The sequence below is a fragment of the Nycticebus coucang genome, chromosome 10 (genome assembly GCF_027406575.1).
Source record: "Nycticebus coucang isolate mNycCou1 chromosome 10, mNycCou1.pri, whole genome shotgun sequence".
Lineage (NCBI taxonomy): Eukaryota > Metazoa > Chordata > Mammalia > Primates > Lorisidae > Nycticebus > Nycticebus coucang.
Window position 1 is genome coordinate 133,834,415 of NC_069789.1, and position 25,906 is coordinate 133,860,320.

General features: G+C 43.7%; 1 protein-coding gene across 1 annotated transcript; it reads right to left on the bottom strand.

The window, feature by feature from the left end:
• Positions 1–6,685: 6,685 nt before the first annotated feature.
• On the bottom strand, positions 6,686–25,511 carry LOC128596633 (histone-lysine N-methyltransferase PRDM7-like). Its single transcript, XM_053606193.1, is given in 11 exon segments — positions 6,686–7,021; positions 9,648–9,738; positions 9,740–9,841; positions 10,986–11,053; positions 11,427–11,698; positions 11,912–12,013; positions 12,894–13,050; positions 15,907–15,956; positions 23,612–23,719; positions 24,931–25,054; positions 25,428–25,511. Coding segments are annotated over 11 exon segments (1,494 nt in total).
• Positions 25,512–25,906: the final 395 nt, after the last annotated feature.

Genomic DNA, 25,906 nt, shown 5'->3' on the forward strand with positions numbered 1-25,906 from the left:
AGGACACAGCTAGAGACGCATGACAGTGCAAAACCTCTGTTTCCCTGATTTGGGGTCTGTGCAACTTTCTGGGCTCAGAGAGTAAGAGAAAGGATTTAGGAATGTTGGCTTGGCAGGGTATGATTGGAGGACTTCCAATTTGGCCATTTAGGGTAAGACATGTTGAGGCAGGTTTTCGTCCTAGGTCTTCCAGCCCAATGGACAATGGAAAAATCCTCTTATTTAGGGTCTTGTCATGTCCCAGTCTTCTTGGTTCTGAGTCCCCAGGATGCCTACAAGTTAACTTGACAGTTTGTTATCAATAGAATAGGTCTGATTTGGGTTAGTCCCATGGTTACAGCTGCTTTTCTCCATGAACCTTTCTTCTCACCTGCTTTTCTCTCTTTATTTTTTGAGACAGAGTCTCACTATGTGGCCCTTGGTAGAGTGCTGTGGTGTCATAGCTCACAGCAACCTCAAACTCTTGGCCTTAAGTGATTGTCTTGCCTCAGCCTCCCAAATTTGCTGGGATTGCAGGCACCCGCCACAATGCCCAGCTATTTTTTTGTTGCAGTTGTCATTGTTGTTTAGCAGGTCCAGTCTGGGTTCAAACCTGCTAGCCTCAGTGTATATGGCTGGCGCCCTAACCACTGAACACAGGAGCTGAACCATTTTCTCTCTTTCTTGTTGATAGTTTCATCTTCGGTCTGTCAATGGAGAGGGGACTCTTCCACTGTCCCACCTGGAGTTGATTTTTCCAAGCACCTTGGTCAAACCTGGATAGACTATGGCAACTTCTTGCTTCCAGGGCATGTGGGGTCCCTGGGGGCATGAATCCAGCATGTGACGTGCCTCTTGAGGCTCTCACCTCCCTGACTCCTCACCAGCACTCCCTGGGCCCCCTCCCACAAAGTCTTTTTCCAATGTCTGTTTTGGGGGAATCCAAATGAAGACATCTATGCCCAGTTCAGATCTCTAAAAACTTTCCACATTAGTACTTTTCTGGAAGATGCACTATTAATCAGGAGCACTTCCCTTGGAGGTTCAGGACAACGTGTGTTCGTATTTTGACTTTTCCTTGGTCATTTTGAGAAAGAATCAGACAAGAATCAAGAAAATCTAGCTAGGACCACCATCTCAGTAGAAAGTGGTAAGCTGAGAAACTGTCAAACCAAGCATGGTGCCAGGCACAGTGGCTCACACCTATAGTCCCAGCACTTTGGGAGGCTGAGGAGCAACTGAACCCAGGAGTTTGTGGTTCCAGTGAGCTATGATCGTGCCACTGCACCCCAGCCTGGGTGACAAGAAAAAAAAAAGAAAGAAAAATAAAGAACAAAGCAGAAAACCCAGGGATAGTGCATAAGGATCATGCTTCCCACCAGTTTCCTCATTGAGGGCAAACACTACTCAGCGATCCCAGCCATACCAGCTGCAAGAAGGAGACTAAGCCCCCCGCCCAGAGTCCAGGCAGTGGGCTTCCCACTTCCTCAAAGCTCTCATGTACCTTGCTGGTTTCAGAAGGCCCTTGTTCATCTTGTTCTGGTTGCTAGAATCAAGTGGCTGAATTTTTTGTCTGCTTGCTCCCCTGAGAGATCCTGAAATATCTGTTGTGTGGGTGATAAGGAGGCAATTAGTGCCAGCTGGTGAAGCAGTAGTTTGTTGTATGGACAAAGGACAGAAAAGAAGGGGAAAGATAGAAAGTTTCATAGCTCCTGCTTTCAGGAGGGAGACAAGAAAAAACATCGTGTTTGAATGTCCTTTTCCTATGAAACAACCTGTGATTTCCATTTTTTTGTTGTTTTTTTTTGAGACAGAGTCTCACTTTGTCACCCTCCATACAGTGCTGTGGCATCGTAGCTCACAGCAACCTCTAACTCTTGGGCTCAAGCCTTAGCTTGAGCTAAGCTTGAGCCTTAGCTTGAACTCTTTTGCCTTAGCCTCCCAAATAGCTGGGACTACAGGTGTCCGCCACAACGCCTGGCTATTTTAAGAGACAAGGTCTCTAAACCAGCTGGCTTAAGCTGGTTTCAAACCTGTGAGCTCAGTCCACCTCGGCTTCCCAGAGTGCTACGATTGAGCACAGGCATGAGCCACCATGCCTGGCCCTATTTTTTTTTTAAAGAGATGGAGTCTTGCTCTGTTGTCCAGGTAGGAGAGCCGTGGCACCATCACAGCTCACTGCAGCCTCCAACTCCTGGGCTCAAGTGATTCTCCCATCTCAAACTCCTGAGTAGCTAGGACCACACAGGTGTGAGCCACCATACCAAGTTTCCATTTTATTTTCAGCCTCAGAGAATTAGGGCCTCAACAACCATACCCCAAATGTCAGATATGGATCCATGGGTTTGCTAGACATGTTGTCCATGATGCCAGTGTGCTCTGAAGAAGCTGCAGCAGTCAGAGGATGACCCTGCTTGCAAGTGTCAGGGTCCCATAAAAGCTGTCTGGGGTTGGCCACTGCAAAAAGAGTATCCTCAGATCCTTGTTTTCAGTAGAATGAATTGGGAGAAAAGGAAAATGAGGGTGTGTAGGGAGAAGGTGGGAAGTCAGCAGCCACAGGGTGGGGTGGAGTCTGAGAGGATCAAAAGCCAGTGGCCTCAGGGGGCTGGGCAGCTAGGGCTCTGAAGCACAAGAGAATATGCAGACCTGCAACACTGGACCCAGAAGGACTCACTAGTTACACAGCTCCACTGGCCCATCTCTGGAACCTGTTGGCCCTTGGTCCTCCCACCTGCAATTTACTGGGGCAAGCCTAAGGGTGTATGCTACTTGAGACCTGCAGAAGCCTTTGCAGTCCCTCTGACCTTGAAGTGCTCCATGTGCACAGTGCTACTTCATCATGAGCTTTCCTCTGGTATGTACTGAATTTTCATGTTTTCCCTGATTTTCTGCCATGTGCCATTAAAATTCCCCATGGTTCTAATTATTCTGGGTGGCTCCTTCCATCACAGATCACCCCTGCCCCAAAACCCTGGGGTGAATTTGAGTTTGTCATTCTGATGTGTCACTGTGATCACAATCTCTACAGCCATCCTGTTTAAAGAGAGAGCATGAGACAAAAGCTGCAGAAGCAATGTGGTGGCAACGAGGCTGAAAGGGGTGTGGCCTTGGAGGGTCATGGACGCTGATATTACTGACTCCTGGTATCACAGACAGTGAGAGCTCACACAAGGCTTTGGCCATTTGTCACACGCTGGCTGTTGCGCTGTTGTGCATCTGTGTTAGAGAAGACACAGCCCCATCAGAATCTGCTGTTCTGCAGGCGGCAGGCTCACTCTCTCTCTTAATCCACTTTTGCCATTTTCTCCCCTCCTCTAAACCTTTATATTTGCTGCATGTGTCATGCCCAGGTAGAATTTCTCCCCAGGTAGAATACAAGTCCTTCAGAGTGGGACTTTTCATTTATTTATTTATTTATTAGGAGACAGAGTCTTGCTCTCTTTCCCAGGCTGGAGTGCAGTAGTGTAATCAAAGCTCACTGTAGCCTCCAACTCCTGGGCTCAAGCAATCCTTCTGCCTCAGCTTCCAAAGAATCTGGGATTGCAGGGCACACACCACCATGAAGCCTGACTAGTACACACACACACACACACACCTTTTTTTATTTTAGAAATGGGGGTCTTGCTATGTTGATCAACCTGGTCTCAAGTGATTCTCTCAGGAACTGCTGGGATTACAAGTATGAACTGCTGTGCCTGGCCTATTTTTCTTTATTTTCATTGAAATTCTTTCTCGTTAAATGTCTGTTAGCACTAACCAGCAAATATCCTCTACTGCCAAGTCCCAAAAGATGATTCAGTTGGTTTTTAATGAAGAAAAAGTGCCTAAATGAGAAAATGGACTTAGATTGTTCAAAAGAAAAAAAGAAAAAGACTGTCTTTCCTTTGTCAAAGAGTCTCTGCTTGGCCCAACCTTGTTTAAGCTCCTTAGCCTTCCCTGGGTCAATATGTGCATTTCCTTGTAAAAGTCAGGGTTTGCAAAGAACCCCCTAAGTCAGTTTAGCAAGAATTGTCTCAATTTATGATCATCCGCCACCACCCTCAGGTGATGTCTGATATCCCTGGCCTGCCTTCTGTTAGGTAGATTTGCCCAGAATTCCCCTCATCCCTTATGATTCCTCTTAATAACTTCCATCCACTGACCCCTACCTACTCCTTGGCTCTAAATTCCTGCTCACTCTGCTGTATTTTTTGCAAGCCAAGGAATACCGAAGATTGTCAGCAAACCACCAGAAGCTGGAAGAGGCAAGGGAGGATCCTCCTAAACATGTTTCAGACCCTGCCAACACCTTGATTGTGGAATTCTAACCTCCAGAACTGTGAGATAATGAATTTCTGTTTTAAACCATATAATTTGTAGAGGAAGGTGTTTGCTTTTACATTTTTGTTTCTCTATAGAAGGAGAGTGAAGATCTAGGATTCCCCTGGAGAAAGGGGGGGTGTTCCCTCCCTTATCAGCAAGAGATACACCATACATGCACACAAATACATCACACATATGTGCAGGCACACATGAATGCACATATACCCTTGAAACCCCTACACCCACACTGATACACCTACCCAGGAAACCCACTTGCATGCATAAGACATAGCACACATGTACGTGTCCTTGTCAGGCTTTCACTTCAGAGGCTACAGAGCTTGGTGGAACTAGGAGAGGAATCAGGAGATGCCAAGGAAGGGGTGTGGCAGCAGATGGGAAGGTCACATTAGAAGAGGCCATACTTCCCAGGAAAACAGGGAATTCCCTTCCCTGGCCCAACTCTATCTCAGATCCTGGCTTTCTTTCCCAGGGCTCAGAAATTGATTCTCCAATAATTTAACCAGATAGACACCAGGCTTATGCCTTTCCAGAGGTTGAATTCTGTGGAAACCAGAGCTGAGAGTATGAGTTCCCTGTGGTCTTCCTGAACTCATTTCCCTTCAGTAATAAGAGAATGAGAGACATGCGTGGGCTTCATATTTTTTTTTTTTTTTTTTGTAGAGACAGAGTCTCACTGTACCGCCCTCGGGTAGAGTGCCATGACGTCACACGGCTCACAGCAACCTCTAACTCTTGGGCTTCTGTGATTCTCCTGCCTCAGCCTCCTGAGCAGCTGGGACTACAGGCGCCCTCCACAACGCCCGGCTATTTTTTGGTTGCAGTTTGGCCAGGGCTGGGTTTGAACCCGCCACCCTCGGCATATGGGGTGGGCTCCCTACTCACTGAGCCACAGGCGCCCCCAGGGGCTTCATATTTTTTTTTGCAGTTTTTGGCCAGGGCCGGGCTTGAACCCGCCACCTCTGGCATATGGGGCCAGCGCCCTACTCCTTTGAGCCACAGGCACTGCCTTGGGCTTCAGATTTTTATGGAGAAAAAATGTATTAGAACAGGAGGCCAAAAATTACCCCAAAAAACAACCCATGGAAGGGATCAGTGTGGGAAAGAACCACTAGTCATCACCCCCTGAACATTGAAGGAGCTTCCCACCAGTTTTTCTTCTTCATTTCCAGTCATGAAAATAAAGGATTTGGTTAATCGTTTATTTCTGATCTTTACACTTTCAGAGAATCTAAGTCAGGAGATTTCCTGTGTTTATTCGACTTCCTGTGAAGCCCTCTCAGAGGTAAGGTGTGGAGGTGTGTTATGCCCACATTTGCCCTCTTGTGGATGTTGAGGTATTTTTATCACTAATGACTTGTTCACCCTTCTTGAAAGCATAGGTATTTGTGTGTGTCCTCTCATGTGTGAGGAGGGTTGACTTACAGCTAAATCCTCACCCACAGTCCCTGCAGACGTAGGGCTTTTCCCCTGTGTGTGTCCTCTGGTGTGTGAGGAGGTTTGGCTTTCGACTAAATCCTGGCCCACAGTCCCTGCAGACGTAGGGCTTTTCCCGTGTGTGTCCTCTGGTGTCTGAGGAGGGTTGGTTTTTGACTAAATCCTTGCCCACAGTTCCTGCAGACGTAGGGCTTTTCCCCTGCGTGTGTCCTCTGGTGTGTGAGGAGGTTTGGCTTTCAACTAAATCCTCTCCCACAGTCCCTGCAGACGTAGGGCTTTTCCCCTGTGTGTGTCCTCTGGTGTGTGAGGAGGTTTGGCTTTCGACTAAATCCTTGCCCACAGTCCCTGCAGACGTAGGGCTTTTCCCCTGTGTGTGTCCTCTGGTGTGTGAGGAGGTTTGGCTTTTGACTAAATCCTTGCCCACAGTCCCTGCAGACGTAGGGCTTTTCCCCTGTGTGTGTCCTCTGGTGTCTGAGGAGGTTTGGCTTTTGACTAAATCCTTGCCCACAGTCCCTGCAGACGTAGGGCTTTTCCCCTGTGTGTGTCCTCTGGTGTCTGAGGAGGGTTGGCTTTTGACTAAATCCTTGCCCACAGTCCCTGCAGACGTAGGGCTTTTCCCCTGTGTGTGTCCTCTGGTGTCTGAGGAGGTTTGGCTTTTGACTAAATCCTTGCCCACAGTCCCTGCAGACGTAGGGCTTTTCCCCTGTGTGTGTCCTCTGGTGTGTGAGGAGGTTTGGCTTTTGACTAAATCCTCTCCCACAGTCCCTGCAGACGTAGGGCTTTTCCCCTGTGTGTGTCCTCTGGTGTGTGAGGTTTGACTTATCACTGAAACTTTGCACACACTCTCCATTCTTGACCTTTACAATTCTTGAGATCCCTACTGCCACACATAATTTTTCTGTATCCCCTGAACCCACTTTCTGGTCTGGTCTGGGCTCTTCCTCTATCATTCTTTCACTCTCCCGAGAGCTCCCCATTTGTCCTTTAGGTGGGCAGGAAAATATCCTGGAAATCCTGCTCTGCTGTGTCTTTTTGTGAGAGGGTTTTGACATTTCTTTGACTTCTTGACCTTTGGTTTTGTCATTCTTGCAGTTTGGATCAGAATGTTGCTGCTCCTGATTCTCATCCCTGGGGCAGAGAGTTTCTGGTTGGAGGTATTTTCTTCCAGATGTTCCCGGGGAGATCTGAGAGGAGTGGGTGCGTTCTATATGTTGACTGAGGAATTTCTGAGTAGAGAAAGCCAGAAAACATGATGGACATGGATGAATCTCTGGCTTTGGTTCTGCTGAGAGAGGAAATTTGGGGTCAGAATAGATGCAAACAAGGCTGTCTGGGCTGTCTACTTTGTTATGTGATAAGGCCTATTCCACTAATCATTCTTCTGTGCATTAACAAGGCAGATGGTCTCCCATCAAGTGTTTGTTGACCTTTACAGTCCATTTTTCCACTCTATTTTTATTCAATACATCTGTTTTTGTTTTTTTTTTTCCTTTGAGATACAGTCTCACTTTGTCTGCCTGGATAGAATGCCATGGTGTCATAGCTCATAGCAACCTCCATCTCTTGGGTTCAAACAATCCTCTTGCCTCAGCCTCCCAAGTAGCTGAGACTACAGGCACCTGCCATAACACCCGGCTATTTTTTAAGAAAAGGATCTTACTCTTGCCCAGGCTGTTCTTAAACTCCTGAAATCAGGCAATTCACCTGCCTTGGCCTTCCAGAGTGTTAGTATTACAGGGGTAAAATCCAGAAAACCTACATCATGTGCCTTCTCTACAAATTAGCCACACCACAGACCCTCCAGTAGCTCAGAAGCAGTTTCACTCCTTCCATAGATGGAGCTATAGTGAATTTTCCTCAATAAACTACAAATATATTCCAAGCCATTTCACCTTCCTTGCCCCCCTCACAGGCTCACACCAATCCCTAGATTCCCTACAGAGTTTGCAGCTGTTTCATTCTTCTGAGAAATGAAACTCTTGATGACTTAGAGGAGAATCATCTCTAATGACTTTTCCTATGAGGGGAAAGAGATGTGTTAAGTTAGGAGCTACCAGCCTGGAGGATGTGTGAATGTGGAAGGCAGCGCAGGGTTGTGGCTGAAGAGAGCTTGTGTGAGTGAGTCTGAATTTTAGTCTCCCTGTTCAAGAAGACATATTTTATTGAGGACTCTTGTGTGCCCGACTCTGCACAAGGAAGTGGGATTCAGTGGACAATACAGAGTCATCCAGGTCCCACTGACCAAAGGGCTCTGGGTCTTGCTGTCCCAACTAGGCCATGGATTGCCACACATCACAAAATGAAAATATGTCTTTCCTTAGCCTGCACAGCAAGTATTCATGCTTGACTTGTCATTCAGTCTTCATCTGTTTCAAATACAATAGGAAGTCCTGTTTTAACACATATCTTTATTATTATTTTTTTTTTTGAGACAGAGTCTCCCTTTATTGCCCTTGGTAGAGTGCTGTGGTGTCATAGCTCACAACAACCTCTAACTCTTGGGCTCAAGTGATCCTCTTGCCTCAGCCTCCCAAGTAGCTGGGACTACAGGCACCTGCCACAATGCCCAGCTATTTTTTCTTTAGAGATGGGGTCTCGATATATATATATTACACATATCCTTAATCAGACTTCTTACCTCCCGGACCTCCACCTTCATCTCTCCCACCTGAAGACTGAGGAGACTCTGAGTGGATTACCCACTGCAGTCTATTTTCTGAAAATTAACCAAAGCTTCATCTTAGAGCAGAGAACTGAACAGAGAAATGAAAACTCCAGTGTCTTGGCATGATTCATAGGCCCTATGTTTTCAGGTTTCTTTGTGTAGTCACAAAGAAATTCTCTGGTTCCTTCACCTGAGTGGTCTCTGGTACCCTAACTCTTCCCTGCCCCAGAGTCATTGCCCTAAATCCTTTGCCTGGTGGTGTTTACACTTCTCAAATGCAATCCCCTGAGGGGAACTTTCCCTGACCACCCTGCTACACCCCACCCTCCCCTGACACTAATGCCTAGGCACTTTTTCTGGACTAGTGTTCTTCAAAGCACTGCTCACAGTCTGATCTGCATAGGTCTGTATGTGCGTGTGTTGTTTCCTTATTCACGTGTCAGCTATCCAAGAGCAGAGATTCTGAGTGTCTTATTCAAGCTCAAATACTGGCTCCTGGAATATTGGCACAGAGAATGAATTCACATGACAACTAATTGATATAATGAGTGAATGAATAATAATATAAGCATATTACTTAAAAATATGCAAGAATTTAAGAAGAAACACCTAAAAGGGCCAAAAGAAACTACCTTGTTGAGAGAGCTGGTAGGCGAGACAACTTGCTTTTTGCCTACAAGGTTTTTAGTATTATCTGATGTTATAAATTTTGTGCCTGAAGTACTTAGAATATGAAATCAGGGGCGGCGCCTGTGGCTCAAGGGGTAGGGCGCTGGTCCCATATGCCGGAGGTGGTGGGTTCACACCCAGCCCTGGCCAAAAAAAAAAGAATATGAAATCAGATCAAAAATTTAAAATTATAAAAATTGTTCCTAGGATTCAAAGGCACATTACATGAATCTTTAATTTCAGAGGCACCTGATTGGAAATTTTACTGACTTTAGACTGCATTTTACTCTACTTAAGAGTAGAGTAAACTAGGCTGAGAGCAGTGGCTCAGGCCTGTAGTCCTAGCACTTTGGGAGGCTGAATAAAGAGGGCCACTTAAAGCCAGGAGTTCAAGGCTGCAGTGAGCTATGATTGTACCACAGCACTCCAGCCTGCGTGACAAAGTAAGACCCTGTCTTTAATAAATAAATAAATAAGAAAATAAAAATATAGAACAATTATAGCTGAATCATGAGAATTCTCAAGGAGAAGCTTGCCTTCCCTTCCATTACTAGGGAGTCATGGTGGTGCCCACCTTGCCCCGCCGTGAGCTCTTTCTTCCACTTGCTGCCCCACTTGATGCCCAGTTCCTGGCCATACTCATCCCCATACCAGACCAGCAGTTCACAGCCTGGCCTGATGACCCGGCAGGTCCGATAGAAGATCTGCCTGTGGTATTGGAAGGCCACCAGGTTCTGCTCCTCTTCATCTCGGGCACAGTTCACATACCTGTGGTTGAGCAGCAGAGGGAAAGAAGACAGGCATTGAGTTCCCACCACCTGTCAGGCCCGCATCTGGCTTGTCCCCTGGTGGTCAAGGCCTCCATGGTCTGGTGCTGCCCACTTCCCACTACTCCTCAGACTACCCTCTGCTCACACCCGAGTCTTTTCAGTGTTTTATTAATTCCTGCCTCTAGGTCCTGCTTACAGAGCTCATCCTGCCTGGAATGCTCCCTGGGCCACCTAATTAACCATTTTTCAAAGCCCAATTCTGGACTTACCTCCACCTTCACTAGCCATAAGACACAGTGACCTCTAGCTTCTCCACACCCTACACTAATTATACCACAGCACTTGATGCTTTCTCATGTGCTTTGCTTCTGGATTAGCACACACTGTTCTATACTCAGCCCAAGTCAGCTTTGTGTTGAGAAGCTACCCCTAGTTTCTGCACATTTTACCCACATTAGAGGACTGTCCTAGCAGAACATCACAGAACAGTAATTGTTTATTTGTATCCTGTCTTCCTGATAAAGTAATGAGCCCCTCATGGAGAGGGGCTGGGCCTGGCAGCACAGACACCCAGGACTTAAGTTTGCTTCCCAGGGTACAGGGCCCAGATTTAATTTCACCAAGCACAGGAAGATTTCCTGCCCTCCCAGATTAAAGGTCCTTTGTTTTATGCTGTCTTGGCACTGTATGTGTCTCGGAAAATAGGAAAATTATGGTCAAATATTCCTATAATTAAATGTTTCATGTCTTTCTGCAATACATCCTCCACAATGACATGGGTTGTGAGATCTGTTCAAGTAATGATCTTCATTTTCTAAACTGGAAAACAGTAAGTGCATAATAAATGAGGATTAGATAAAATAAAATGTGAGTTCAGTGTCTCCAATGAATCTAGGCTCCTCAAGGTTTATCCTGCTGCCTCAATATAGTGTATCATAGAGATTTATATTTAGATAAAAAGTTAGAACATTTATATTTTTATCTTTTTTTTCTGAATGTTTGTGATATTAAAGAGCATTGTATGGAGAAAAATAGGAAAAGAGAATACAAAAACCACTGAAGGAAGCATGATGAAAAAAAAAGGAATCTGGGCTTGTGAGAAACAAATGCTTCTCTGGAACCTAGAAAACTACTGTCCTTACCTCATCCAATTGCCCTGAGATTCATCCTTCCCATCCACATACTCATAGCAGTTTCTTCCCTTGGTGATCTGAGTTTCAAAAAAATAAGTTAAAGGCTGTTTAGAGAATAGTAATCAGAAGACTTATTCTACTCTACTGTTATCAGTGCCCTCTGAGCCTGTGTGGACTCAGCTGCCAGCCTTAGGCACCAGGTCCATGTCTGAGTCCCACTGTCCCATTGGAGCACAGGCCCATAGGGAGAATGTACCTCTTTGTGCCACTGTGCTCCTACAAACTCTCTGATCTTTAAATTGGAGCTCCCTGCCCATGCAGAGACCACTGGGCACACAGAGCTGACCAAGTTATTTCTGTGTTTGTCCTCCCAGGGAGGGGGCGACTTCCAACCAAAGGCACAGAGGGATGTGGGAAGCCAAAACAGGGGAAAGGGTAGGCACTTCTCACCAGCCAGGAGTATCCACTGTTGGCTGCCTCGTCGTCCTCTGTGACCTGGCCCTCATAAGGGCCAAAGTGCAGCCCCAGTTGTAGATCAGATGCTTCATTCCATACTCCAAACCCAGCCTGAGGGATGCCTGATGTTCTAATTCCCAGCCCAGAGGGAAGGCTGAGGACTGAGCGGTTGGGATGCCCCTTGTCCACTACAGTGTCCTTTACAAATATAGGGGGCCCATGAACAGAACAGTTGTCAATGAAGAAGTTCTTACACTTCTCACAATCTGGAAGTGAGAACAGCAGCAGTTAGGAGAGGTGTAGTGGATGTTCTTGACATAAAGAGCTTCAGAGGGAGCCTAGTGCTCACATCATTTACCCTCGGTCCTGTACTCCAAGTCATTAGAGTAAAGGGATGTTTTAGGGGCCAAAGGATGAGATGAAATCATTGTACCAGGATATAACAGCCTTATGTATGAGTGTGGCAAAGGGTTACTTACAGAGATAGTCATCATCCTGAGGCTCGCTGACCTCTTTGTAGGCATAGCCCTTTCTTTCTCGCAGGCTATACATCCTCACTTCAATCTCCTTTATCCTGAGATCTAAATTGGGGAAGAGTAAGTGAGTGAAGGTGGGAGTCTGGGGTGTTCATCCTTGTTCATCAGAAAATGTGAACTCTCCTACCATCAAATTATCATTTATTCTTCTATGTATTCTGGTCCCAACCCCCAACTACTGGTTCAGCTACAGAGAAATTAAGACTCCACACCCACTCTGACTACAGAAGCCTAATTCACTTTTAGTTTCTGGCTATTCCCATTATCTTATTAACCTCCAAAACTTTCTAGTTATGACACAGTTCATTCATTCATTCATTCATAAAATATTTATTGAGGGCACATTACATGCTAGGCATTGAGCAAAGTCCTAGTCACTGAGAAGGCATGGTCTCTATTATCAGAGATGGATTTACTGGACACCTTGCATGTATTAATTATTTTCTATTTGATACTTTTAAACAACATATGAGCTATGTATCCTTATCTTCATTTTATGGATTGGCATTCAGGAGATCAGAAAAGTTATAACATTTTCCCAAGGTCCTAATGCTTCAATGTCAAAGTCAACCCCATACATCTACACCATACTCATCAGCCTTCTAAAGCTCTACAGAGGGTAGTGCCCATAGCTCAGTGGGTAGGGTACGAGCCACATACACCAAGGCTGGTGGGTTCGAGCTTGGCCTGGGCCTGCTAAACAACAATGACAACTGCAACCAAAAATTAGCCAGACATTGTGGCAGGTGCCTATGGTCCCAAATATTCGGAGGCAGAGGCAAGAGAATCACTTAAGCCCAAGAGTTTGAGGTTGCCGTGAGCTGTAGTGGTACATCACTCTAAAGAGGGTGATATAGTGAGACTCTGTCTCAAAAAAAAAAAGCTCTAGAGAGACAAAGTCTCCAAGGTATTTTCTTTCTCTTACCTGATTTTCGTCTAGAGTGCTGTCCAAAGGTACTTGCTTCTCTGGGAGGAGACACATGTTTCTGGTGCTGCTCTGAGCCACTAATGTTTGGTGAACTTGCTGGTCCTGACAATTCCTTCAAACTAGATTCATGACTTAATGGTGCCCTGCGCATTCCCTTTAATGTGAGAGTTACATATTAAAAGACAACATGCATTCTTTAGTTCTTTAGGGCTTGCAGTGTTTTTTCACACACGAGTTTAGTTAATGCTTCAATAACCCTTAGAAATAGCCCAGTGAGGTAGCTCATGCCTGTAATCCAGGCACTCTGGGAGACCAAGGCAGGTGGGTTGCCAGAGCTCAGGAGTTTGAGACCAGCCTGAGCAAGAGTGAGACTCCATTTCTATTAAAAACAGAAAAACTAGGCCAGGCGCTGTGGCTCATGCCTGTAATCCTGGTACTATGGCAGGCTGAGGTGGGTGGATAGCCTGAGCTCACAGGTTTGAGACCAGCCTGAGCAAGAGCAAGACCCCCACCTCTAAAAATAGCCGGGTGTTGTGGCAGGAACCTGTAGTCCCAGCTCCTCAGGAGGCTGAGGCAAGAGAATCCCTTGAGCCCAAGAGTATGAGGTTGCTGTGAGCTATGATGCAATAGCACTCTACCAAGGGTGACAAAGTGAGACTCTGTCTCAAAAAAAATAAAAAATAAAAAAACTAGTCAAGTGTTGTGGTGGGTACCTATAGCCTCAGCTACTTGGGAGGCTGAGGCAAGAGGATCTCTTGGGCCCAAGAATTTGAGGTTGCTGGGAGCTATGACGCCACAGTACTCTATCCAGGGTGACTCTGTGAGACTGTGTCTCACAAAAAATAAATAACCTATAGAAATGCCTGAGATTCTGAATCCTAGAGGAAAAAGGGAGGACCTAAGTGTGCAGCAAGTACAGGACTAGAGCCCATGTCTTCTTTTTTTTTGAGACAGTGTCTCACTGTGTTGCCCTTGGTAGAGTGCTGTGGCATCACAGCTCACAGCAACTTCAAACTCTTGGGCTCAAGTGATCCTCTTGTCTCAGCCTCACAAGTAGCTTGGACTACAGGTGCCTTGCACAACACCTGGCTATTTTTAGAGATGGGGTCTTGTTCTTGCTCAGGCTGGTCCCGAACTTGTGAGCTCAGGAAATCCATCTGCCTCAGCCTCCCAGAGTGCTAGGATTATAGGCATGATCCACCACTCTCGGTCCAAGAGCCCATGTCTTAAGGCTCTTTCCCTTTAACTTTCTCTCAAACTTTTCCATATAAGTGAAGGCAAAAGAGGGAGGATGCTTGGGAATACTAGCTGGAGAACTGACAGGTCTGTGGAAGGAAAGGTAAGGGTTGATGGAGGAAAAAGAAGAACTTCTGTATATTAGTGGGCATTTGATGTAATGAAAAGGAAAATCACAAAGGGACAAACATCTTGAAAGTAAAACAACAGAGCAGTGAGGTTGGGGAGAGATGAAGAAAAGTGTATCTAGACAACTAAGAAAGGAATGCTACAAGTTGCAAATTGCCATGTCCTGGAAAGAATATTGACATTGGAATTAGATTAGTTGGTTCCTGTTCTAACTCTGCTTGAATAAGAGTGTGTCATTAGCTAATTCTCTTTATTTTCCTGTTTCATAAATTGGCATACATGCTATAGTGAACATCAAACATAATACAAACACTCTACAGTTTAAACCTAACCCTAAGATACTATCTGCAGAATTCTTTGATCCTGTTACTTATTCTTTAATTTGTATTTTTGGAGTCACTCTTTCAGAAAACCCTCAAGGGATGCTCAAAGAGCTCACAATGGAAAGGCAGCAGGTTAAACAAATGATTCCAAACAGTATGAGAGTGGCCTAGATAGAGCATGGAAGAAGGAGCCATTATTTTCTCCTGCAGGAAAAAGCATTTAGAATCAGTTCCAGAAGAATATATTTCTACTGAATAGTGTATTACCTAAATGAAGTCCTAAGTTATTTTATTTATTGTTTGTCAGTCTTCAAACCTGAAGCTCCTCAGGGCTGGAACTTAGTTCCTTTTATCAGAATGAATTCCTTGGGGCCAGGTGTGGTGGCTAATGCCTATAATCCTAGCACTCTGGGAGGCCAAGGTGGTTGGATTGCCTGAGCTCACAGGTTGGAGACCAGCCTGAGCAAGAGCGACACCCCATCTCTAAAAATAGCAGGGCGTTGTGATGGGCACCTGTAGTCCCAGCTACTTGGGGTGGAGAGGGGGGCACTGAGGCAAGAGCATCGCTTAAGCCCAAGAGTATGAGGTTGCTGTGGGCTATGATGCCACAGCACTCTACCAAGGGCAACAAAGTGAAACTCTGTCTTAAAAAAAAAAAAAAAAAAAAACAGAGAGAGAGAGAGAATGAGTCCCTTAAGGGGGGAGCAACCCCTATCCCTTATCATCTGGGACAATCCTCAGGACACACTGTCTGTGTTTCTATAAGTGTCCCTTGGTCAGAGCATCTTCCTGCATCTCAGAGGGAAAACTGAGGTTGGAAACTCAGTCAGAGTTTACCATAACAGAGGGAAAACTGAGGTTGGAAACTCAGTCAGATGAATGATGGAGGAATAAGACAGAATATACTTTATAAAACAATGAAAGTTTTCACAAGCTTGTCAGTGCTTTAGAGAAGTTTGGATTAGACTTCACCAACCCTAAATGTGATCTCAGGCATGTAATTAAATATTTTTGTACCACAGCTTCCTCATCTTTAAAATTAGGTTATAGTTTTAGCACCTACCTCACAGGGTTGTTGGAAGGCTTAAGTGAATTTATTCATGTAAAATGTTTAAAATAAAGTCTAGAGTATTACAAAAATAAAACAATGATAGCAATTATGGTTACTGTTATTAACTCTTAAAAATGAGGATGCTGACAGCGTGCTAAAGAGACCAGGAGAGGAAGGCAGCAGTTGTAGGACACTCTGTGCATTCTCCTCTTACCTGTGTTTGGGTCCCTGTGGAAGACTTTCTTGTCAATAGGGTTTGGAAGATACTCACCTTCTGGCGTTTACTCTGTTCCATTCTGAAGGCCATCCAAGGGTGTTTGACTAAAGTGAAGAGAAATCAATGGTTTGGTTGGTAAATGTTTCCAGACTCTGGAGATTCTCATTAGAAACATTCTGAACTAGACAGTGATAATTCCAAGTATTAACTAAGGGTGATATTAAAATGTTTTCTGAAGTATCCTTAAGGCCTATGCTTCTATTAGAGGCATTACTAATTTTCTTAATTTTTTTTTTTTTTTTTTTAGCTCATACCTGTAATCCCAGCACTTGAGAGAATGAGTCAGGTGGATTGCCTGAGCTCATAGGTTGGAGACCAGCCTGAGCCAGAGCGAGACCCTGTCTCTAAAAATAGCCAGGTGTTGTGGTGGGCACCTGTAGTCCCAGCTACTTGGGAGGCTGAGGCAAGAGAGTCACAAGCCCTAGAGTTTGAGGTTGCTGTGAGCTGTGATGCCAGCATTCTACCAAGAGGTGACAAAATGAGACTCTGTCTCAAAAAACACAAAAATAGTTTTTTTAACAGGCAAAACTTTATCTGTGCTTCACCCTATGTTCACAAAGTATATATATATATATATATATATATATATAGGCTTTATTTGCAGGGGAATGGGAATTTAATCTAATAGGCCAAGTCCCATGTCATCATCTGATTCTTTAGACTCTTCTTCTCATCTTTTCCTCTGCCGCCGCAGGGGTGGAACCAGCAGCAGGAGCTACAGCACTTGGGCAGCAGAGACAGACACAGCCCCACCAGGGCAATGATATCTTCAATGTTTTTTCCATCCAGCTCACTGATGACCTTGTTCAGCTGGTTGTCATCTGATTTGATGCCTATGCTGTCCAGGACCTTCTTGATGTCCTTGGCACTGTGGGAGGGGTTGCCCTCATGGGGTTGCCCCCCATTCAGAGTTGCCAGAAGGTAGGAAGCAACATAGCGCATCTCCTTGGTGACATCCCTAAGGGAAAGGAAGTCGCCAACACAGGTATCTAATATATATATATATACACTATATATATATATATATATACACACACACACATATATATATATTTTTTTTTTTAAAATAAATTGACTGGAGCCAGGTATAGTGGCATGTACCTGAAATCCCAGCTACTCAGGAGGCTGAAGTGGGAGGACTGCTTGAATCCAGGAGTGTGAGATTAGCTTGGGAAACATAATAAGACCCTGTCTTTAAAAAAATGAATGAATAAAAAAATTAATTGATTGGCCTTTCATGACAAATACATTGAACAAACTAGGAACAGAAGATTACTGGCCAGGTGTGGTGGCTCATGCCTGGTAATTTTAGCACTCTGGGAGCCCAAGGTGAATGAATTGTATGAGCTCACAAGTTCTAGACAAGCCTGAGCAAGAGTGTGAGACCCTGGCTCTACTCAAAATAGACAAAACTAGCTGGGCATCATGGTGCCTGTGGCTCTAGCTACTTGAGAGGCTGAGGCAGGAGTATCTCTTGAGCCCAGGAGTTTGGGATTGTTGTGAGCTATGACACTATGGCACTCAACCCAGGGTGAGTGAGACTATGTCTTAAAAAGAAAAAAAGAGAGAGAAGGAAATTACTTCATCATAAAAAATTTTGTTTAGAAAAATCCCACATCTAATATCATACTTAATGTCAAAACACTGAAAGCCTTTCCTCTAAGATCAGAACAAGGTAAAGATTTCCACTTTTGTTACTTTTAATCAACATAGTACTGCAGTGCTTGCCAAAAAGATTAGATAAGAAAAAGAAATAAGAAGCATCCAAATTGGAAAGGAAGAAGTAAAGTTGCCTCTGTTTGTAAACCACAGAATTTTCTATGTAGAAAACCACAAAGAGTCCACAAGAAAACTGTTAGAACTGATAAATGAACTCAGCAGGGTCAGGATACATCAGTTGTGTTCCTATACACTAACAATGAATAATCCAAAAAGGAAATTAAAAAAAGAATCCCATCTACAATATCTTCAAAAAGATAAACTTAGGAATAAACTTAGGCAAAAGAGTTGAAAACTGAAGACTAAAAAAATTAATGAAATAAATTAAAGCTACAAATAAATGGAAAGTCATCCTGTATTCATCAATTAGGAGATTAAATACTGTTAAAATGTTCATAATATCAAAATGATTTACAGATTCAATGCCATCCCTATCCAAATGCCAATGCCATTAATTATAGAAATAAAAAAAATCCAAAAATGTGTATGAAACCTCAAGGGATTAAGAATAGCCAAAAAAAATCTTAAAAATGAACACAGTTGAAAGCCTCACATTTCCTGATTTCAAAACATATGAGTTCTGACAATTAATTCTTTGAACTCACCCTAGAAAAAGTGCTACACACCTCAATGCTGGATATCACTGTGGTCACCTTCAAAGCACTCTCCTTGGGAAGTTACATGTATGCACTGACACCAGTGCCTAATCCACCTTTCAAAGCGATTTTGAAACTCCTTTTTTGGAGTCATCCTAAGCTGTCATCCTATTACCCTGATGTCATCAAAATGTTTTCCTTTCAATATTTTATTTATCTTCAGGTAAAGAAAAAAGTCACCGGGGGCCAGATCAGTTGAGTGGGGTGGGGGTCCAATACAGTTATTTGTGTCCTAGCTAAAAGTTCCCTCACAGACAGTGCCGTGTGAGCCAGTGCGTTATTGTGATGCAAGAGCCGTGTGTTGTTGGCCAAGATTTTTAGTTAAGATTTTACTAACTGTTTATCTATTATTATTTACTTGCTTCTTGTGGTCATCTGACAAGTTCGGTGAATAATTTGACAAATTCTTGCAATGTTTTCCTCAGTAATGCTTGTTACTGGCCATCCTGACCTCTTTTCATCAGGGATGCTTTCTCGTCCCTCAGAAAAACATTTAATCCATTTGTACACTCTCATTTTCCTAATGGCATTAACCCCATAAACTTGGTCTAACATGCTCCTGATTTCACTTCCGCTCTTGCCAAGTTTAACAAGAAATTTACAAATGTCTGTTGATTGTTCTAATTGAAGCTCTGACATTCTCGCAACAACACACAAAAACATGCAAGAATAATACTGAACACCACTCAGCAAGACACCATCACATGTTGATACAAACACAACTATGAGACACTGATATACCAAGGTCATGAAACCTTACTGAGTTGTCATACAGCACTGCCAATATAAGTGTTAAATTCATGAACTTAATTGTCAGACCTTATGTTAGGAAGCTATGGGCCTGTAATCCTAGCACTCTGGGAGGCTGAGGGGGTGTATTGCTGAAGCTCAGGAGTTTAAGACCAGCCTGGGCAAAAGCACGACCCCATCCCTACTAAAAAATAGAAAGATATAGCCAAGCGTCATGGCATACATCTCCAGTCCCCACTACTTGGGAGGCTGAGGCAAGAGGATAGCTTGAGCCTAAGAGTTTGAAGTTGTTGTGAGCTATGATGCCATGGCACTCTACCCAGGGTGAAAGAGTGAGATTCTGTCTGAAAAAAAAAAAAAGAAAGAAAGAAAGAAAAGAAAAGAGAAGAAAGCTGTGGGAACAAAAACAGTACTTACTCACACAAAGACAGATATATAGACCAATGGGAATGGAATAGAGAGGCCAGAAATAAACACTTGCATATGGTCAAATGATCTTTGCCAAGGATGCCAAGACCACACAATAGGGGAAAGGACAGTCTCTTCAAGAAATGGTGCTGAAAAACTGGATATCCATATGCAAAAGAATGAAAATGAACTCTCACTATACACCATTTATAAAACATGACTCCAAATGGACTAAAGACTAAAATGTAAGATGTAAAAGTATAAAAGTCCAAGAAGAAAAACATAGGGGAAAAGCTTCATGACATTGAAATGAGCAATTATTTCTTTGATATGATATGAAAAGCATAAACAACAAAAGCAAAAATAGACAAATGGGGAGTATATTGAACTTAAAAACTTGGTAGCAAAGTCAACAATTAACAGAGTGAAAAGGCAAGCTACAGAGTGGTAGAAAATGTATGTAAACCATGTATCCCATAAAGGGTTTATATCACCAGGTACAGTGGTGCTGTCCTGTACTCCTACGTATTCGGGAGGCTGAAGTGGGAGGATTATTTGAATCCAGACATTCAAGACCAGCCTGGGAAACATAGCAAGACCACTGTCTATAGAAGATAAAAGGTTAATATCCAGAATATATAAAGAAACCCTTAACCTTGATAATAACAACAGAAACAAATAACACAAAAGAATAGGTGGTACAGACTGAATTTTGTTTCCCCAAAATTCATATATTGAAGCCCTAATCCTCAATGTGGTGGTATTTAAAGATGGAGCCTTTGGTAGGTAATTAGGGTTACATGGGGATGATGGGATGAGTGCTTTTATAAGAAGAAGAAAGAGCTTCCTTTCCTCTCTTGATGTGTGTACACAAAGAAGAGTTCATGTAGCACATAGCGAGATGGAGGCTGCCTACAAGTCAGGAAGAGAGAGCCCCCGTCAGAGCCCAACCATACTAGCACACTGATTTTGTACTCCCAGCCTTCAGATTTTTCAGAAAATAAATTTCTACTGCTTAAGCAACCCAGTATATGCTATTTATTATGGCATCCTGAGCTAACTAATACAATGGGGAAAAGACTTGAATAGACATTTCTCCAAAGAAATGTCAATATATATCAATAGCCAAGAGGCAAAAGAAAAAACCGCACATTAGTAATCATCAGGAAAATGAAAATTAAAACCACAGTGAGATATCACCTAACACTTATTAGGATGGCCTCTATCAAGAAACCAGAAAATAACAAGTATTGTCAAAGATGTGGAGAAATTAAAACTCTTGGTCATTGTTAGTGGATGTCCTAGTCTGTTTTTTGCTGCTATTCCAGAATACTACATTCTAGGTAATTTTTAAAGAAAAGAAATGTATTTGGCTCATGATTCTGGAGGATGGGAAATCTAAGGCTAGGCATGGCACTAACATCTGGTGAGGGCCTTCATGCTACATCATGACATGGTAGAAGGGTAAGTGAACATGTGAGACAGAGCTAGAGAGGGAAGGACCAAATTCATCTTTTTCATCATGAAGCCACTTCTGCAATAATCCATGGATGAGGAGCCCTAATAACCTAATCACCTTTTAAAGACTCTACCTCTTTATAGTGTTACAATGGCAATAAAGTTTCTAATGCATGAACTTTTGAGGGACACATTCAAACCACTTCAGGAGGAATGTACAATGGTACAGCCACTATGAAAAATAGTATGGTGATTCCTCAAAAAATTAAAAATAGAACTATCAGAATTCCTACTTCTCGGTATACAGTATCTCCAAAATAACTGAAAAGAGGATCTCAAAGAGATACTTGCACAATCACGGTCACTACAGCATTATTCACAATAGCCAAGAGATGAAGCAACCTAAATATCTATCAACAGATGAATGGATAAAGAAAATGTGGTATATACATAAAATGGAATATTATTCAGCCTTAACTAAAAAGGAAATTCTGTCACACGCTATAGCATGGGTGAACCTTGAGGATATGATGCTAAGTAAAATAAGCAAGTCATAAAAAGACAAATATTATATGATTCCATTTTTTTTTTTGAGACTGATTCTTACTGCATTGCTCAGGCTGGAGTGCAGTGGCATCATTCTAGCTCATAACAATCTCAAACTGCTGGTTTCAGGAGATCCTCTTGCCTCAGTCTCCTGAGTAGCTGGAACTACAGGTGCCTTCCACAATGCCCGGCCACTTTTTTTCTATTTTTAATTGAGACAGGGTCTCACTTTTGCTCAGGCTTCTCTTGAAATTGTAATCTAAAGTAATCTTCCATTGTTGGCCTCCAAGAGTGCTAGGATTATAGGCCTGAAGCACCACACCTGTCTGACTCTGTATTATAACCTCTCCTGTCAAATCAGTAAAAGAGGAAATGAGCATCTCACTTCTATTTTATAATAATTGCAGATTATTTTATTTCCCTGATGCTGGCTCTGGTCAATGATGCGTGAGAAAAATCAAGAAAACTGAATAGCTTTCTCAAACCCTCTCCCAGAATCAAGACAAAGAATCAGATTCATTTTGGGGTAAGAGGATCATATAGTATGACTACATATACCTAAACAAATTATGTATCTATGTATCTTTTCTTAATATGATAATTATTTCCCCTCCTCTTCCTCCTCCTTTCTCTCTCTCTCTCTCTCTCTCTCTCTCTTTTTGAGACAGAGACCCAGGTAGTGTGCCACAGTATCAGGGTAGCTCAGTGCAACTTCAAACCCTAGGCTCAAGGGATCTTTCTACTTCAGCCTCTTGAATAGCATGCCATGTTGGCCAGTTATTCTCTTTCTAATTTTAGTAGAGATAGGGTCTTTCTCATTCTCAGGCTTGTCTTGAATTCCTGAGCTCAAGCAATCCTCCCCTCTCAGCTTCCTAGAGTGCTAAGATTACAGGCATGAGCCATAGAGCCAGGCCAGTTGTTTCCTCTTGTAAGACATTTTATTCACTAACTGATTATGAGATTAGAGTTAGAAAGCTTTTGATGGATTTACAGCTTAATTAAGATTTCATTAATTGTCCTCTGATTAACTAACAATGTTTAGCAAAAACAATCTTTGGAAAAAAAGAATAACAACTTTTATTTACTAATTTTTTTTTTTTTTTTTTAAGAAACAGGATCTTGCTCTGTTGCCCAAGCTGAAGTGCAGTGGCTGGATTATTCACTGTAGCCTGGGTACATGCATTCCTCCTGCATCAGCCTCTGGATTAGCTGGTACTATAGGTGTACACCACCACATCTGGTTAATTTTTCTTATTTTCTCTTGTATTTTTCTTATTTTCTCTAGAGACAAGGTCTCACAATAGCTTAGACTGGGCTTCAACTTCTGGCCTCAAGCCATCCTCCTGCCTTGACCTCCCAAAGTACTGGGATTACATGGGTAAGCTACTGCACCTGGCCTAAATTTTGAACATATAGAAAAATATGGAGAATGAAACTGGAAAACCTATACATCCATATTCATTCAGTCCAATCTCAACATTCTGCCACAACTGCTTCAGATTTTTTTTTAATTTCAAAATTCAAATTCACGGTCAGGTGCAGTAGCTCACACCTGTAATCCTAGCATTCTGGAATGCTGAGATGGGTGGATTGCTTGAGTTCAGGCGTTCCAGACCAGCCTGAGCAAGAGTGTCTCTACTAAAAATAGAAAAATTAGCTAGGTGTTGTGGCGAGTGCCTATAGTCCCAGCTATTAGTAGGCTGAGGCATGAGGATCACTTGAACCCCGGATTTTGGGGTTGTTGCGAACTATAATGATGCCACGGGTACCTAGGGCAACAAAGTGAGACTCTGCATCCAAAAAAACTCAAGATTCAAAAGCAAAACTAAGAGCAAACAAAACCCAACCAAGCCACAGTGAAGCCATCTGCCAGCCCTTTCTCCTTCTGTTGTGATAATAACTGTTCTGATTTTGGTATTCCTAGTCATATTTTATACATTTATTACTTATTATTGTATCTGTAAAGAATATATATAGAATTTTTTAAACATTTAAAACTTCATATGAATAGCCTCTTACTGTATGTATTATTTGGCAGCTTGCTTATTTGTTGAACATTTCTGTTTTGAGGAAATTCTGTTCTATTTGTTAACTCCTAAGATGTAGCTGAGACCTAAATCCAGGCTGGTTTCAGGTTACCTCTAAATCGTCTGGCCCCTCACCTTGTTGCCTAGGTGTCCATTCTTCATCGGAATCCTCAGCGTCATCCACCTGGTATTTGGTGGCCTGTCTTCGGTGACACATGAAAGCTGGTCGAGGGGCTCTGAGACCTGTCAAAAAGCAAAATCTTCGTCCTGAAAGGAAAAACCTTGGAGGAAGAACAAAGGGCAGTAGCAATGGAAAGTACCACAAAGCCAGTGCAGCTCTGTCTGTTGAGCTGGGTGATTCCCAAACAAGGTCAAGATGTGAACCCTGGGCTCGGTGCCCGTAGCACAGTGATTACAGCATCAGCCACATACACCTAGGCTGGCAGGTTGGAACCCAGCTGGGCCAACTGAACAACAATGACAACAGCAACAAAAAAATAGCCAGGCATTGTGGCCTATAGTCCCAGTTACTTGGGAGGCTGATGCAAGAGAATCGCTTAAGCCCAAGAGTTTGAGGTTGCTGTGAGCTGTGACGCCGAGGATGGCATAGTGACACTCTGTCTCAGAAATAAAATAAAAAAATAAAAAAAAAGAAAAGAAAAAGAAATAAGAAATAAAACGTTGGTTTGGCACCTATAGCTCAGCAGCCAAGAGCTGGCGGGTTCGAACCCAGCCCGGGCCTGCCAAGCAACAATGACAATTAAAACAAAAAAATAGCCAGGCATTGTGGTGGGCGCCAGTAGTCCCAGCTACTTGGGAGATTGAGGCAAAAGAATCGCTTAAGCCCAAGAGTTTGAGGTTGCTGTGAGCTGTGACGCCATGGCACTGTACCGTGAGCAACATAGTGATACTCTGTCTCAAAAAAAAAAAAAAAAAAAGCCGGGCGCGGTGGCTCACACCTGTAATCCCAGCACTGTGGGAGGCTGAGGAGGGAGAATCGCTTGAGCTCAGGAGTTCGAGACTCGCCTGAGCGACAGTGAGACCCCGAGTCATGAAAAAAATGGAAAAACCCAGCCGGGCACCAAGGCGAGCGCCTGTAATCCCAGCGGCTTCCGGAGGCTGAGGCAGCGGGGTGCCCGCAGCCTGAGTCTGAGGTTGTGGTGAGCTACCACGCCCACTGCACTCTGCTCAGGGGCATAGGGTGGGACCCTGTCTCAACAAAAAAAAAAAAAAGAAAGAAAAGAAAAAAGAAAAAAGATGTGACCTCTGCATGGCCAATATTGGCACTCCGTGTTGTATTGACACAAAAGAACAAAAATTCCCTCCAGATTTGTCTCCATACAGATGGGAACTGTGGGCAGATGCTGCCACCTAAGAGAAAGCCAAAATAATATAGGAACTGAAAATGTATTTCATGTTTCCCAGGTTGGTCTGCACCTAGCACTTCCTATTACCTATATCAATCAGCACATTATAGTTCCTTTTCACATTCCTATAGCGGATTTTCTCCCAGTCTCCCATCTCTGCCCATTCTTCCTTGGAGAAGTATATGGAAATGTCTTTGAAAGCATCTTTGACCTAGAGAAAGTAACAAATTCCATCAGTACATATCAAGCTGGGCCTCTTCCTCCACCTTGTGTATAGGGTGTAGCCTAGTCTCTGTGAAACAAGGGTAAAGACTCCCTCTCTCCCCATATTCTTTCCTGTTTAACTGAGCAAACACTAAGCCTTTTCCTACTTCTCCAATGACAGAACAGTTGTTGATACTCTGTCCTATCCTCTCCCACATCCCAGACAGGACCAACTGCCCCCATTCCATGTACATGCAGACAGGGTCACCCAGGAGTGCAGGCCAGGAATCTTGCAGACTTTCAGAGACCAGATCCTTGTCATTATGTCCCCCTCCCCACCTTTCCTACAGACACAGCTTGAAGCCGGATTTTACTCCCACCCCACCCCTCTTCTCACTGTGGCTTTCACCCTCTTCTCTCTTAACTACCTGTGGGCTCTCCTCCTGGGATCTGTTGAGGCTCATGGTGCTGAACTTCCTAGCAGGTCCCACTCCAACTCTGAACTTGGGGAGGGCCTTTGAGTCTCCCAGCTGTGGAAGAAGAAGGTACTGAGAGAGGCTGCCAGCCCAGACCATTGCCAAGAGCCAGGCTCTGTTGTCTTCTTGGGCGGAACTGTCTAGAGCAGGAAGATTTGGGCACCATGGATGCCAGAGGTCTGGGGGCATATTGATGAGATGGGGTGGTTTCTACCAGTCCTGACAGATCACCTAAAGTGAGCTGGGTTTTGTTTCTTTAGTTCCCTTGCAGCTCGGCTCATCTGAGGAAAGGGGGTAAAGGAGTTTGGAGGGTTGTGCCTAAGGGTGTTTGAGGGAAGCCCAGAGGTGTGAGGGCCAGAAGAGTCCCTAGGAGACCTTAAGAC